Source organism: Psittacula echo (assembly GCF_963264785.1).
Source record: "Psittacula echo genome assembly, chromosome: 5".
NCBI classification, from domain to species: Eukaryota; Metazoa; Chordata; class Aves; order Psittaciformes; family Psittacidae; genus Psittacula; species Psittacula echo.
In genome coordinates, this window is record NC_137739.1 from 77330601 (window position 1) to 77346385 (window position 15785).

The following is a 15785-nucleotide window of genomic DNA, read 5'->3' on the forward strand; positions in this document are numbered from 1 at the left end:
TGCCATTTTCCGCCGCGGGCTGGCGGTTACCGTCCCGCTGACCAGCCGGGCACCCCCGCGGTGCCTCGAGCCCTAGCCGGAGACATGCTCCGGTTCCTCCTGTGAGCGACCGGAGCAGGCAGCCGCTCTACGCAGTCCCCACGACAAGGCCCGGGCCGCGACGACGCCTGCGTGGCGTTGCCGGAAGCGGCCGCCAGCGGCGGATGTTGACGCTGCGCGGCCGCGCTGAGGTGAAGAGGGAGAGAAGGAGCGGGTGGCAGTGTCGTCCAGCCTGTAAGCAGCCCCTGTCCTGCCGCGGTAGGACCCGGAATCGGGGTCAGAGGGGAGGCGGCTCGGCAAGGCGCCGGCGGGCTGTGGGGCGGAGGAAGGGCTCAAAAATTCGCAGTAAGCGAGAAGGGCCGGGAGGCTGTTAACGGATATGATAAGTGCGGTGGTGGCGCATTGCTGGGCGCAGCGCGGCTGCTGCTCGGGTCGGGTCCTGTGTTACGGCTGTGTCCCGACACGTAACATGTATCGGGACTGCCGCGGGAGACCTCGTCCGGCTGGTCGGGCTGTCGTGGGTAGCCAGGGCAGAACCGTGGGGGAACTGCAGTGGCTTGTGAGAAGCGTTTCAAGTACGGGACTAAAAAATGGTTAAAAGCGGCCAGTTGTCCGGTGTGTCTTAGGTTGTTAAAAGATAAATAAGTGAAAAATAGGCAATGCTGATCGCTGGGGAGGATTCAGTAAAAATCCGGTTAACTTGAAGCAGACGGATTTCATTGAGGTGTGGCTAAGGCTTTCTAATTTAAACCGTAATTAAAGCTCAAAAATAAACTACCGAGGGTGGTGCAGTGTCTCCATCATCAGAGCGGTTCAAATTAAATGAAAATCTGTCTGGAGCAGTGTAGGTGTCGAGGATTTTGTGTGAGTGCAGGGCTTGATAGTCTTATTAAAGGCCTTTCCACTTCTCTTGCTTTGCCTGGTGGCACAAAACCATTACTTTGGGCTGTCGAACTTCCCCGACCTTTTGATCTGTGTCTGAAAATCTTTGTGTGGTGATGGTTTCAGCTCACAGCTGCAGGAAAGCTAAAGCAGACGGGCCCTTGAGAGTGGCTCATAAGTAGAAGATGACTTTGGCTTTTAAGGGATCCCCCTGCTCCATTGCAGGCTGAGCGTGCAGGCAGCTCCCAGGATGACCTGGCAGGGATGACCAGCATCTCCTGGCTTGATTCCTCCCACGGCTGGGGCTTTGAATTACCAGCAACCTGGTGACAGTGTGGCCCTGGGGCTCCTTACGTGCCAGAGCCCTGGCGTGGTGGCTGCTTTTGCCCCTAAGCTGCACAGTGCTCAGCAGCCACAGGCTGAGTGCACATAGCTATTGTCTTTCCAGGATGCTCTGTGTTTGGTCTTCTGCATGCTGGCATGATTTCGACCAGGGGCCTCTGTTTTGTGTTGTGGGGTTTTTTCAGCATTTGTCAGGCATTCAACAGCTAGGGGAAGGCTTGTGTGTGGGACACTTCGCTTAAGCAGCCCAAAAGGACTTCGCCTGAAAAGCTGCAGAAGTTTTTACTTTTGTGAAAATCATATTGTCAGCAAAGTTTTCAAGTTTATTCGGGTGTGGGTTGTTTTGTTTTTTTTTTGTTATTGACTAATGAATTCATAAAAAAGTGTGTTTTTAAAAACCAGATAGAGACCTTGGCTCAAATTGGCAACTGAAACTATTATAAATTACACACAGCTGAGGAATCCCTATCTGAAACTTTCTTGACTGGTGGGATAACTTCTTCCACCAAAACATCACTGTGAAAAAACCGGCAGTGTGTAGTTTACCTTTATTTTCCTCTAGTAGTTTCCCCTGATGACTTTTAGAGCCCCATATTATGTGTTATTCTGTGCCCATAGCACTGTATCAAGATGGCTGATGATAATGAAGACCTGCAGGCAGATGAAGAGCTTCCAGCTCCAGCTGAGGACAGCTTTGAGCAGCTGGAGAATGACAGCCCTGCTGAGCGCAGTGGGCACGTGGCAGTCACTGATGGGCGCTGCATGTATGTCTGGGGAGGCTATAAGGTATGCCATAAGCCGCCTACCACCCACGGTGCTGGTCATTATCTCCCATTAGTTTGGGAGTGACTGTAAAATTATCTCTCCCCTGGAAAAGAAAAGCTCCAGTTACCAAATTAGAATATGACATTTAAGAGTTTGAAATATTGAAATAAATCATGTTAAATGTAAATCTTGGCAAACAATTCCACCAACTTGGGTGGAATGCAGGGTGTTGTTTGCCTTTGTCAACTCACATGTCTGTTGGAAGACTCATGGAATCAACTTGGTTGGAAAAGACCTTTAAGATCATCAAGTCCAACTGTTGCCCCAGGACTGCCAAGACTACCACTAAATCATATCACTGAGTACCTCATCTACACAGTTTTTGAACTGTTCTAGGGACGGTGATTCCACCACTGCCCTGAGCAGCCTGTTCTAATGCCTGGTTACGCTCTCTGTGAAGAAATGTTTCCTATTATCCAATTTAAATCTCCCCTGGCGCAGATTAAGGCTGTTACCTCTTGTCCTATTGGTTGTTACTTGGGAGAAGAAACCAACCCCCACCTCTCTACAACCTCCTTTCAAGTAGTTGTAGAGAGCAGTAAGGTCACCCCTGAGCCTTCTCTTCTCCCTAAGACTAAACAACCTCAGTTCCCTCAGCCATTCTTCATCAGACTTGTGCTCTAGACCCTTCACCAGCTTTGTTACTCTTTTCTGGACATGCTCCAGCACCTCAATGTCTGTCTTGTAGTGAGGGGCCAAGAGCTGAACACAGTGCTCAAAGTGAGCCTCACCAGTGCCAAGTACAGGGAGACAATCACTTCCCCGGCTCTGCTGGCCACACTGTTTGATACAGTCCAGGGTGCTGTTGGGGCCTTCTTGGCCACCTGGGCAGAAGCTGGATCATGTTCAGTGGCCATCAGTGAGGACCCCCAGGTCCTTTTCCACCAAGCAGCTTTCCAGCCACTCTTCCCCCAGGCTGTAGTGTGGCATGGGGTTGTTGTGGCCCAAATGCAGGACCCAGCACTTTGCCTTGCTGAACCTCAAGAAGGGAATGAAGAGAAGGGAATGCTGTCTGATTTGAAATGCACACCATGCAAAGTGGTGCTTTTATTTACAGCATTATCTGCACAACTGTATGTTGCATGTTAGTGCTCACAGGTTGGTTTTTTATCATGATGGGTGTGCATGTACTGCAAGCAGAATTAAGTCATTTTATGATTTTGACACAAGATGAATTATCAGTTAATTCTGCAAATAAATTGGTGGCTCAAGACAAAGCTTTGGTATATTGTTCTGGTGGTGTCATACAGGGGGTGGGAGAATTAAAAAGGAAATTTTAGCTCATTTATACACCTTAGTTATCCTGTTTGGGCTATGAAAAGGAGATTTAACTTCCATTTACCCTAGTCTCTGGCTCTGGTGGGAGCTTATCTGTTCCCCAGCAGAAGCTAAAACATACTAATACCTGCTCTCCAAGGGCTGCTGTGCAGGTGAGAGGTACAGAAGTATGGTAGGCACTGCTCCTGTTGCTTTCTGTTCTGTGATTAGATCTCTGAGAGGGTGTAAACATTCACAGAAGTCTGTAATTCAGTATGTCAAGCATTCTTCTCATGTTGCTTTTCCTTTTCTGGTGTGTTCTGCAGAATGCCCAAGTTAGGGGATTTTATGACTTCTATCTGCCTAGAGATGAAATATGGATCTACAACATGGAAACTGGAAGATGGTACAGTAAATAATTCATCCAATTGTTGATTATATGGGAAAAATAAAAAAAGATGAATTCTTAAATTGGTGTAGAAAGCATGCTGAGAGCCTGAACAGAGAGAATTCCCTAATTTCTTTGTTCCCACCTGTCAAGTAGTTGTATAAATGTATAAAGCCACACGTGTTCATGGGGTGAAGTAGGAGAGGCAGCTTGGACAAGGATGATCAACAGTGTGAAGTGTTTTGGGGTGCCTGGGATAGCACCTGAAAATGGTATTTGTACTGCTTTTGACTACAGTGGTACATTGGTGAGGGAATCCATATTGAGTTAGTTATTTGTTGTCCTTTTAAGGAGGAAAAAAAAAAACCCAAACCTTTGATTTTAATACATGTTTTCAAATGTTGATGCAGCCAAAAAAACTACTGTGTCATCTTAGATCATTGGGAGCCTGAAAGTTGTGTGAAACTTGTATGCCTGATAGAGTGATAAAAGGGAATCCAGTGCTCCAGTTCCGTAGCTAACCAGGGCCTTGAGCTGTAAAGCCAAGTCCCCTCTGTGCTTTGCAGCATGTGGTTTCAGCAGTGCTTCCAGTTCTCATTGTGGTTAGGAAGAGCCTTGGATAGGGGCTGGAAGTTTATCTTTGTAGTTGCCATGTTTACAAACATTAAAAATCCAGTAGCAAAATAGAAACCTTCAATTTGGACAGGGGCATCCTGTTTGCCTGAGGATCTTTTGGGGGATTTTGAATGTGCAAGGCATACCAAAGCCCTGAACAGGGCAGTTGGAGCTCCTCCTCCACAAAACATGTAGTAATTACATTGCCTTTTCCCACCTCCTCCATCATACCAGGTCAGTGTTGGGAACTGTTGTCTGCGAAGAACTCAGAACTGAGTGGTCCGCAGTGTCCTGCTGTAACTAAAATCATACTGGTAGTGTTATAAAAGTTCCCTCTGGATAAAATGATTGCTGTTTGTTTTTATCAGGTAAAATATTTTAAACTGTGCTTCTAGGAAGAAGAGTAAAACAGAGGGCGATGTTCCTCCTTCCATGTCTGGAAGTTGTGCCGTGTGTGTAGACAGAGTGGTGTACCTCTTTGGAGGACATCACGCACGTGGCAATACAAACAAGGTGAGTTATTTAAAGATAAACCCCTCCTCACAAGTAAGTTCCTCCTCATTAGCTTTTTTCCCACTTTTTCCAAACAGAGGTGGCCTTTTCAGTTAGTTAAAATCCATCCAAAGCAAGAAATTTATAATCTTAACAACGGAAACATTTTTTACCAAATGACTGGGTCTTGTTGCAGAGCTTAAATGTTAATACCAGGGGATGCTGAGCATATATCCAGTCACTGTGTCCTTCCTGGCTTCTGCAGCATAATAGTTTCATCTACTGGTGGTATCTCTGGTTCTTGGAGGCAGATAATGAGCCTTCTCATCCTGTCAGCAGCTTCCCCAGATGTAAACTAATAGAAGCTGTATTCTTTTTGTGCTTGCCTAGGAGGTTTTGATTTAAAAAAACACAGTGCTTACTGCTTAGATTTATTTTGTTTTCCATGCAGGTGATTAACTGGCTGACTTTTATCATTTTAGTGTATTAACTTCTCTGGTCAGATAATGTGGCGTTTGTATAACAGGTCAGCCTTCAGCTGTGCATCATTTCATATGAGGATTGTACTCTGGTAGCTTTACAGTGCTGAAGAAATACCATGAGCTACTACTTATTTTGAATGCAGTTGTTCTTGTGCAATTCACCCTATAAACTGTATTGCATTGGCACGTTTGAGTTTACTTCTTTTGAAAGATGGGAATTGCCAGAGCTCACTGAAATAGTATCAGGAAGTGATTTGTAGCTGCTCTGTAGTTTGAAATGTTATTATTCTCTGGAGTCTCTGATAATATTTTCTGATGTTCTAGAAGTGTGGTTTAAATTAAGTAGTTTTGGCCTTGCTCTTAAATATAAACTGAAAGTAGCTTGATGCAGTGGCTGCAAACAGTCCGAAGTGAACTACATTTAGAAAGTGTGACTTGCTTCCTTCCTGCTATTGTATTCTTACATTTCAGTTATTTTATATATGCATTTTATATCAGCTATATTGCTCCATGTAAAATGATGTAACCTGCAGAGGTGGTACAATTAAACCCACTCTTTTTTTGGTCAGATTTTTTAATTGTAAGACAAGTGCTACTTTGTACACACGTTCATTGTATCCCATGTCAGGTTTTGGATGGTAAAACTCGATGTCCATAGCCCTGTTACTTCTATAAAGTCTTGAGGGCTTGAGTCTGCTAAAAGATAAGGGTCTTTGGATCCATATTTTGTTCCAAATGTTGTCAGTGCTCTGTGCAGCTAGGAAAAAACTTGTAATTTATATAATTATATACCAGTACATGCTAATTAAAAGTTAGTATTTTAACATCAGTCAGATTAAAACTTTAAGCTGTGTGGGTAAAAAAAAATTCTTTCTATTTTCCACAGTTCTACATGTTAAATTCCAGATCCACGGACAAAGTGCTGCAGTGGGTCAGAGTAGAGTGTCAGGGGGTACCCCCTTCTTCAAAGGACAAACTTGGCGTTTGGGTTTACAAAAACAAGTAAGGCTCCACTAGCAAAGTCATCACAGCTGTACTTGCATGTGTAGTTCCTTTTAATTGCTCTTAGTTTTGTCACTGTCATGTCTTTGTGTGAACAAGAGCTGCAGAAGGACTTGTCTGCCGCACATGCTTCAGGAAGATGCTGGATTTCTTCCCCAACCAGCTTCTTTAAATTGTTGCATCCTTTAATGGTTAATACGCAAAAAAACTCACTCCCAATTTGGGTATGTGTAAACTGCAGAGTCTCTGTGTGAGTCACAGTCCAAACTGTAGGCTTTTCCCAGTAAATCTTCCACAGCACATTCTCAGTACATTACTTTAAAGTCACTGCCTTGTATCAGCATCATTCCTCTTGGCGATTGCATCTGGAATTGCTCCTCACAGAACCCTGTTCTAGGATTTCCCATGTCACACACGGTGCAGTCTTTTGGTCACGTCTTACGAGACAGCTTGCATTTCTCTATGATTGAAGAGCAGGAAGCCATCTTTATCTCAAAATTGCATGTGGCTGTTTCAGCAATGCACGTACTTAATTCAGTGTGTTTTGTACTGGTTGCACAAAACAAGGAATGTGTTAGATGAGCTGCTGTGGATGTTACCTACTCCAGCCCTGCACTGCCAAGCACACATCTCCACAGTGACCATGCCTAAGTGTAATGCTTTCCTTTTGCTTCTGACGAGGAGTGTGTGTGAACACTTTGGGTTTAAGGAAAATAGGCAGAGGGCTTGGAAAGGGTGGAGTTGGGAAATGACGGTAATAAACCCCTGTAGTTGCTGTGTGGGAGCCCTAGCTGAAGATCAGAACCCAGCCAGCAGGCCTGGTAGCTTCACACATTTGGAACCGAAGCAAAGCTTGGAAGCCTGAGGCCTGGGAAACAGCTGTAAAGGGATTTAATGTGGGTGGTAGGGTCGATTAGGCAAGAAACAGGGCCTCACACCTGGAAAACCTACGTGGCAGACATATTGGAAGTAGTGAAGCTAAAGGAGCTTCCCTGGTTTTCCTGTCTTCTCTTAGAGCACAACCTTAACAGAACTTTTAACTTGTAACAACAGATGTAGTAGCATTTCTAATTGGATTCATGTTTTGTTGCAGGCTAATATTTTTTGGAGGCTATGGTTATTTTCCTGAAGGGAAACAACGGGGAACTTTTGAATTTGATGAAACCTCTTTTTGGGTAGGTAAACCTGGAAATAATTTCTATTTAAACTTTAATATTTAATTAGTGCTTATTAAAACTTGTTGCTTATTTAATATTTTTAAAGAATTCAGGTCTTCCTAGAGGGTGGAACGACCATGTGCATGTTCTGGACACTGAAACTTTTACTTGGAGCCAGCCTATAACTACGGTAATTATTAATCTTGTGTCAGTTAATTAAGTCTTACAGTTCGTAAGAGCATTCTGTGCCTTATCTCTTGTAGCATCCTGTGAAAACAAGCATAGCTCTGCTAGGCCTAGGTTCACGGCTTTAATTTGTGTCAAGTGAGAACAGCATGCTGATAAAATGGCCTCTGTGCGTAGCTGTGCAGGGTTTGTAGTGGCCTGTCCCAGCCACGGTGGCTTTGGGCTACAAATGCAGTGTGAAGCTGTCTTAACCTGTTGTATCTCACTGTGGGGGTACTGTCTCTAGTCTGTATCTCCCTGGCATTATTTAAAAGATGTGATTAACTGTTTGCAAGCAAGCAGCACAGAAATCTACTCAAAATAAATTTTTCCTGCTTTCCTCTTCCACCCTGCCGCTGTGTTGACAGGTCGCCAGTGTGTTAACTGCTGAATATTTACTTGTCAGGTGCTCTGTGACCCTGCCTTCTTTGGAATATAAACTAGTCCCTAAATGCCAGAAGTTGGTGAGGCACTGGAACAGGTTGCCCAAAAAAGTGGTGAATGCCCTGTCCCTGGCAGTGTTGAAGGCCAGGTTGGACAAAGCCTTGGGCGACATGGTCTAGTGTGAAGCATCCCTGCCAATGGCAGGGGGTTTGGAGCTAGATGGTCCTTTCCAACCCTAACCATTCTATGACTCTATGGAAGAGCTCTCTGAAATACATAGTGCTAGCTAGCAGGAGAATGTGAGAAATGCCTTGCAGGTCATGGAATCAACTAGGTTGGAAAAGATCTTTAAGATCATCAAGTCCAGCCTTTACCCCGGGACTGCCAAGTCCACCTCATTATGGTCATGAGACTGACACTCCACAAGCAGGCCATCTTGTCTCAGTGGTGCTTGCTCAGTGTGTTTTTTCCATGGGATGACTCACAGGCTACTCGCTATGGCTGGCAGAAAGCAGCACTGCTGGCTCATGCTGCACTGGCTTGCCTCCTGACACCTGCAGTCTGTCTGATCCAAACAAGGGAGGAAACCTGGCCAGGAGATGAAGCTTAGGACTGTGTGACTAGGGCTCTCTTCCCTTCTCACGCTTCCCAAGTAAGCTATCTTAATTGTGAAATTAAGGGAATTATTTTTTTATATATATAATTATATATATTATATATATACCTTGCTATCTTGTCAGCACTGTGGGACTGTTCATTTCTCTCCTGAATATGGACTGCATGAGGTGTCATCAGCTGGTGGTTGCAGTGTCACATGTGACATGCTTGTAGGGAAAGGACTGTTAAGAGGGGGGTTTGAAACACTGTTGGTAGAACTAGCATTGGAAAGATCCTCTCAAAATAAAAATCGCCTGCTGCCTATTCAGTATTCCCAAACATGCTCAGAGGGCTGGAGCACCTCTCGTGTGGAAACAGACTGAGGGAGCTGGGGTTGTTCAGCCTGGAGAAGAGAAGCAGCCTTCCATTACCTAAAAGGGCCAACAAGAAATCTGGAGAGGGACTTTTGACATTTAGGGACAGGACAAGGGGGATGGCTTTAAACCGACAGAGGGGAGATTTAGGTTAGATATTAGTTAAAAGTTCTTCCCTGTGAGGGTGCTGAGGCACTGGCACAGGTTGCCCAGAAAGCTGTGGCTGCCCCATCCCTGGCAGTGTTCAGGGCCAGTTTGGACCGGGCTTGGAGAAAACAGGTCTAGTGGAAGGTGTCCCTGCCCATGGAAGGTGTCCCTGCCCATGGAAGAGGTTGGAACTGGATGAGCTTTAAGGTCCTTTCCAACCAAAACCACTCTGAGTCTATGATTCTTGAGGCCATTTAGACTTCATTTAAATCATTTTTTTACCTAGATCTTCTCTCCAAACTTGCCTTTTATTTTGGTATGTCTCTCTTCATCTTTTTTCCTGTTGACTTGCTTGCTTTCATGCTTCAGTGGTATTGTGCTTGCAGGGAGCTCAGGAAAATGTAGTGCATGGTTTCCTGACATCCTCATTGTAATGTGATGGTTTGGTACATTTCACTTGGGAGCCAAATTGTGGTCAAAACAAAACACCCTGTAATTGCAAATATACACCATTTGAAGTGTCCCAGAAGTGTTCAGGAACAGGCAAATGGAGTGACATTGCCACAGAATTGGAGGAAGTTAAATTTGAGATAAGTTACTCCTTATTCAGATTACCAAAGAATTCTTTTGTCCTACTACATACAGATCTCAAATATTTTAGAAGTAACTCAAGAAAAATACTGTGTAGTGATTTGTTTGTCATTTTCTCACAGTCTGTTACTGTGACTGTCTGAACCCTGTTCTGAAAGCAAAATTTATACCTTGACACTTAAAGAGGAAAAAAAAAATCCCATTTCCCATGAGTTTTCTGATCATCCATCCATCAAAAAAAAGCAAGTTTCTGCATACAGAATGACTTACTAGATGTTTTTTCGTTCTCTTCTTGGCCTTATGTCTGGCTTTAGTTCAGCCTTTCATCCCTCGGGTGACTGGTTGTGGAGCTCTGAGACCTTCCTTTGCCTTGTGTGCCATGGCCAGGCGATCTCTCTAGGGAGCCTGAGGAGCCTGGGCCCTCTATGTCTGCTGCTGTCTGCTGCTGTCAGCTGTCTCCCAGGGTGCCGGGCATGGCATGTGGTGGGCATCTTCAGCCCAGCTCCTCTTGACTCCATCTACTGCAGATTTCTGGTGAAATGGCATTTTCTTTCTTATGTATCAAATAAATTTACCTTCCTATTTCATGTTTTCTTTTCCCAGGGTAAAACTCCATCACCACGAGCAGCTCACGCCTGTGCTACAGTTGGGAACAGAGGCTATGTGTTTGGTGGCAGATACAGGGTAAACCCCAACCCAGTTTACTGATGTGTTACTGAAACGTAAGCGGAGTGTTTCAGCTGTGGTCTGCTTTATTGTAGGAATCCAGAATGAACGATCTTTACTATCTCAATTTGGATACGTGGGAGTGGAATGAAATGTAGGTACTAAAACTTGAGTTCATTTGTTTGTAAAGCAACATGAAGGTGCCATTTTTATTCGCTTCTAATCAACCTAGTTAAATGTGATAAACTCAGGTAGAACTGATCTTGCTGATGAGTCTGTCAGGCTTTTTTAAGTATTAATAGGGGTAAAATTCTTTTACTGTATCTAAAGACATTAAACTTGCTGTTGGATCATGAGCGTGGTATGAAGCTGCATCCTTGAAATATCTGAAACATAATCAGAGCAGAAAGGAGCAGTAGTATTTTATTGTACCACATATGTAATTTATGGTGCTTTTATTAAATGCAGAATCACACAAGGCATTTGCCCAGTTGGCCGATCGTGGCATTCTTTAACACCAATTTCCTCAGATCACCTCTTTCTCTTTGGAGGATTCACCACTGATAAGCAGCCGTTAAGTAAGTTGTTCCAAAAGGATCTTGTGTTGTCTTTGTGTACATGAGCAGTTGTGCACAGTAGCTGAATTACTGCCTTGCCACCTTGAATTCTTGCTGAATTCCTCGCATCCACTTGTGATCCAGCTCCTTACTGTCAACAGTTCATTCCACGGAGCAGAAGTCACTGAGTGTGCTGAGACATTATTATTTATAGGAATTCATCTGCTTTAAAATTGTATCTAGTGCAAATTACTATTAGAGCTTTACAGTTCTCCGTTTTCCCTTCTGACTTCACTCCCATAAACCACTATTAAGCACCTGTTTTCAAACAGGTAGCCCACTATTTTGTATGGTTTTTCCTAAAATATTTATTTCGTTCTTTAAGAACAAAAATGGACTGTGTTGCACCAGAGTACATGTTACTTGCCGCAAACATGAAAGAACTAACAGAATGCCGTTTGTGTTTGGGGTTTTGCTTGTTTTCAGGTGATGCTTGGATTTATTCCATCAGCAAGAATGAGTGGGTACAGTTTGAGCATAACTACTCTGAAAAACCAAGGTACAGTAGACACTTCCCTGGAAACTTACTGAAAGAGAGTGAGGAAGCATGTAATGTTGGCTGTGAAAGAGAGGACACATGTTCCTTTTCACACCACTCGTTGTTCTTAACAATACTAATGCTCGTATCTGCCCCAGAAGTGCAGGTATGTTGGTTGTATGCAGGTTGTATTTTGTGCACATAAAAGACAAGCTGAATACCACTATAGGGCTGGTGCTGGCAGTAGTGTGTAGCTCAGTGTTTGTGCAGTAGCAGGAAACAAAGGGTTTTAGGGGCTAATCTCTGCTGCCAAGGCCTCTGAGTTGTAGACGCCAGCTAACTGGAACCTGTGTGTTCTTGCTCTGCCCGTAAACTGAACATGGGCAGGTGTCATTATTTTTAGCATCCTTGTTAGAGGCTAATCCTGTGCATGCCCAGGATGTTTTTGTCTTCCTGCTGAGTAAATGAGAGATGATGACCTGCAATTTAAAAGCATCAAACTTACTGTGATGCACATATGTGGCATGGAAAACACATCATGTGAGTTACTGTGATGGTTTGAGGAAGCGTTCTAATCAAGGTTAACTGAGTTAAAGCACTGACGCTTCCTGGTCTGCCTGCTTTGGCCTTGCTCTGGCTGCTGACAGGGATGAGGAGGGGTCTGTTTTCCTGGACAGTAACAAGGTTGAGCTGTTGCCCCCACACCTGCCCTTCCCCTCTTTGGAACAGTGGTATGGTGCCGTGTTGTCACTGAGCACATGTACGAAATTAGTTCTTTCCCCAAGTCTTAGGAGAGCAATACAAAGTCTGACTGATCCTGCTCGCTCGGTCTTTTGGCTCAAGTGGAACATGAAAATGAAGTTTGCACCAGGAGCTCATCGCAGCCATCCTGTAGAAGCCACAGGACCATTGCTGTCATGCACGCTTGCACTGGCAAGCACATGCTGCTGAGCCTCACAGCCCAGCTCAAACCGGAACACGTTATACAACCTGTGTTTTGCTGACCAGTGTTCTTTCTCCAAACATAAACTCCTGTTGAATTAGTCATGTCTCCGGTGCATTGGTGGAAGGGCAACCTCACGTGTGTTAACTTTAACTACAAATCCTATGCAGGCATTGTTGGGTGGGGTGGATTTTTGCTTTAATGCAGTGCTGACCTCTGTTTCTAGGTTGTGGCATACTGCTTGTGCAAGTGAAGAGGGAGAGGTGATCATCTTTGGGGGCTGTGCCAACAACTTACTTGCCCATTCAAAAGCTGTAAGTTTATTTTGAGCTTTCCCTTCCTGTGCAGCCTGGTCCTGCCTGCAGGAGCTGCAGTGTCTTACCATTGCAGCAAGTGTAAAAGGCTTGTAGTCAGCCGCATGATCTTGTGAGGACTGACAAAGGTGCATAAACAAAGCTTGAAAGGAAAATGTTTTTCTGCTTTTCTAGCAACCACATCATTATTCATTATTTATACAAACCGTGACTTACTTTCCCTCCTACCTCCCAACTACATCTTCAGCTTTGCCCTGTGCTTCTCACGCAAGTGTTTTCAGGGACCCCCTCCCAAGGTAATTTCTTCAGTGCGCTGCATGCAGAGAGGCCTCGTGGAGGAGAAACAGCCTGAAGAGAAAGGGATTCTTCAGCCAGGCTGGGACTGTCCTGAGGTCCTTGAAACACCAGCTGGCTAGAGGGGGAGGCTGGGAATGAGTGCACCAGCTTTGCAGTGTATGCACCAGTGTGTATCAGCTGGAATAGGCAGGTGGCAAACAACAGTGTTGCAACAGCTCCTCCTGCGCTGGCAGCACTGCTCTGGCAGGTGATAGGTTTATGTGCATTCAAGGAGCAGGCACAACCATTTAAAAATGCCAAAACCATTGACTTCTGAGCCTGATACAGTCCCTGTCTCTAAAGTCCCTCTGTGCAATTCCATGAAGACTTGGAAACTGCCCACTGTGTTCCCATTCTTTCCCAGCACAAGTTGATGCTGCACAGGGAGAGTGTCTGACTCTGGCCCCTTTGCGCATCCACTCTCCTCCAGTGCTCTGTATGAGGCAGCCTAGATACGTTGTTTTTATTTACCTGTAGTTCCCCTAGTGCCTTTATCTTCCCATATAGCAGTGAGCAGTTCTGCATTCAGCTTGTCTGCTGCCTTTGTGATCTGTGTGAAGCCCACTACATGCCACATTGCCTCCTTTCCAAGGTCTGTTTGTGTGAGCCTTCTCTGGTTTGTCTCCTGCTATAGTGATGTGAATCCACATAACCAAACTGTTTCTCTCTGTCCCCCACCCCCAGGCTCACAGTAATGAAATACTTGTGTTTTCCCTACAACCAAGATCTCTCGTAAGGTAAGTGTCATGGTTTAAACTAGCCAGCAACTCAGTACCACACAGCTGCTTGCTTACACCTTCCCCTTTACCCCCCTGTCTTGGGTGGGATGGGAGGAGAATTGGAAGAATGTAAAACCCATGGGTTGGGTCAGGTGTGCTGTCTCTGCTCCCTCCCAGCTTCTCATGTTCCCCCCTCACTGGCAGAGCATGAGACTGAAAAGTCCATGATCGGGGTAAGCATTATTTATCAACAACTAAAACCTTGGTGTGTTATCCAGCATTATTCTCAGACTAAGGCCAAAATACAGCACTGCACCAGCTACTAGAAGAAAATTATCCTAGCTGAAACCAGGACAGTAAGAAAGCAAGACTTCAGCATTAAACTGTCCTGTCTCCATCCAGGCCAGGTAGCACAGGGTTACTGCCTGTGTCTTGCATTCCTACAATACTTACTTAAAAAAGATTTCTTCCTCTAAAGCATGCTGAAAGGACAGCAGCCAGTTAGGAGCAGGCAGAGCAGGATATCTTTCAGGAGCACACATTTGGCACTAGTGACGAGAACAAGCAGCCCTTGGTCACGCTAACTGTGGCTGTGTCTTCCCTCTCCCAAGGCTGTGCCTCGAAGCAGTCATTTGTTTTAAGGAGATGCTGGCCAGTTCCTGGAATTGCCTCCCCAAGCACTTACTGCACAGCGTCAACCAGAGGTTTGGCAGCAACAACACCTCAGGCTCCTGAGCCCTCTGCAGACATTGCTGACCAAGCTGTGTGTGGATGAGCAGCTCGAAGATGTAATAATTCTACCAAGTGTGGCAAACATTAAACTTGTATAGGTTAAGTATCTTGAAGTGTGTTGTGTATTGTCATAGATAGTTGCTTCTTACCTTTTAAGTTGCATGTGAATGGCCTAGAGAGAACCTATTTTTGTGTAAAGATGTTTGTAATGAATGTATTTAATGCAAGTGGAGATGTACCCTGTGCTTAAGCTAAAACTAGTTCTGGGTTTGTCCATTTGAAGTACATTTGAGGGCCAGGCCCAAGCAAGAAGATGGGGTGTGCACATGTGGAAATTTGTTACAGGGTCCCTAGTTAGGGACCTAAGGACTCGACTGTGCAGGAAGTTCTGAGGCACACCATGACTGGTGAAGAGGAGTTTTGCTTTAGTCTAGGCTGAAGATTGCAGTCCTGGCTTAGTCTTCAGTGTTAGGAAACTGCTTAAAAATTTTGCCACAAATGCTTAAAGTCAGAGAAACAGAATTTGGAAATTGTATGTTGTCAGAGTTGATAAAACTGTCAGAAACCTTGAGATGTTGGAACTAGATGATCTTAAGGTCCTCTCCAACCCTACCTATTCTATGATTCTATGTTAAAGCACCACTACTATGCTTGGTTGTAGTTTGGTATTTTTGGAACTCTTTGTTGTGGAACTTCAATTGTGAACCTTAGGTAGCAGATATTCTGCCCTGAGAAGTGTAAAGCTTGAAGTGAAAACGCCTGAGCCCATTACTGGCTGCAGCCATGACCTGTGGAGCTCACCTGCAACTGGGACAGCCCAACAGACTTCAGCTGTGTAGAGGGACACTGGAAGTGTCTGTGGAGCGTGGTCAGTGCCTGCATTTTGCCAGTGCGGTTCTGTCTGTCAGCAGCTCCAGGAGGTGACAGGGGAACAAGGAACAGGCTGTGCGGAGGGAGAAGGATTGCAATCAATCATGTTTAAGCTGTCCTCAAAAAAAAAAAAAAAAAATTATTAAAACCTTTGACTTGTAGAAGAAAGTAATTCCTGTGCTCAGTTCTTGTGTCGGCTTGAGCTGTTTTAAGCGTTCAGGGTGGTGCAGACTGTCAGACAAGCTGCAGCACCCTGCACAAGTCTGTTTCATACCTTACAGGGGGGTGCTGATACAGCACACAGGCTTTAT

General features: G+C 44.9%; 1 protein-coding gene across 5 annotated transcripts; it reads left to right on the forward strand.

Annotated features, from left to right (window-relative positions):
• The first annotated feature begins 22 nt into the window (after window positions 1-22).
• Window positions 23-15583, forward strand: KLHDC2 (kelch domain containing 2). 5 transcript variants are annotated; one of them, XM_080617799.1, is made up of 14 exons: window positions 23-384; window positions 1882-2049; window positions 3672-3751; window positions 4744-4861; window positions 6209-6324; window positions 7418-7499; window positions 7588-7671; window positions 10403-10483; window positions 10561-10619; window positions 10934-11043; window positions 11509-11581; window positions 12730-12817; window positions 13838-13890; window positions 14484-14710. In XM_080617799.1, the coding sequence occupies exons 2-14, from the start codon at window positions 1894-1896 to the stop codon at window positions 14605-14607; spliced, it is 1224 nt and encodes a 407-aa protein (XP_080473925.1). In that variant the 5' UTR covers window positions 23-384; window positions 1882-1893; the 3' UTR covers window positions 14608-14710. The 5 variants fall into 5 exon arrangements, 4 of the variants coding, with proteins under 4 accessions (XP_080473925.1, XP_080473924.1, XP_080473927.1 ...); XM_080617798.1 differs by having other exon boundaries at window positions 23-273; XR_013956858.1 differs by lacking the exon at window positions 23-384 and adding an exon at window positions 15316-15583 and having other exon boundaries at window positions 14484-14702.
• Window positions 15584-15785: the final 202 nt, after the last annotated feature.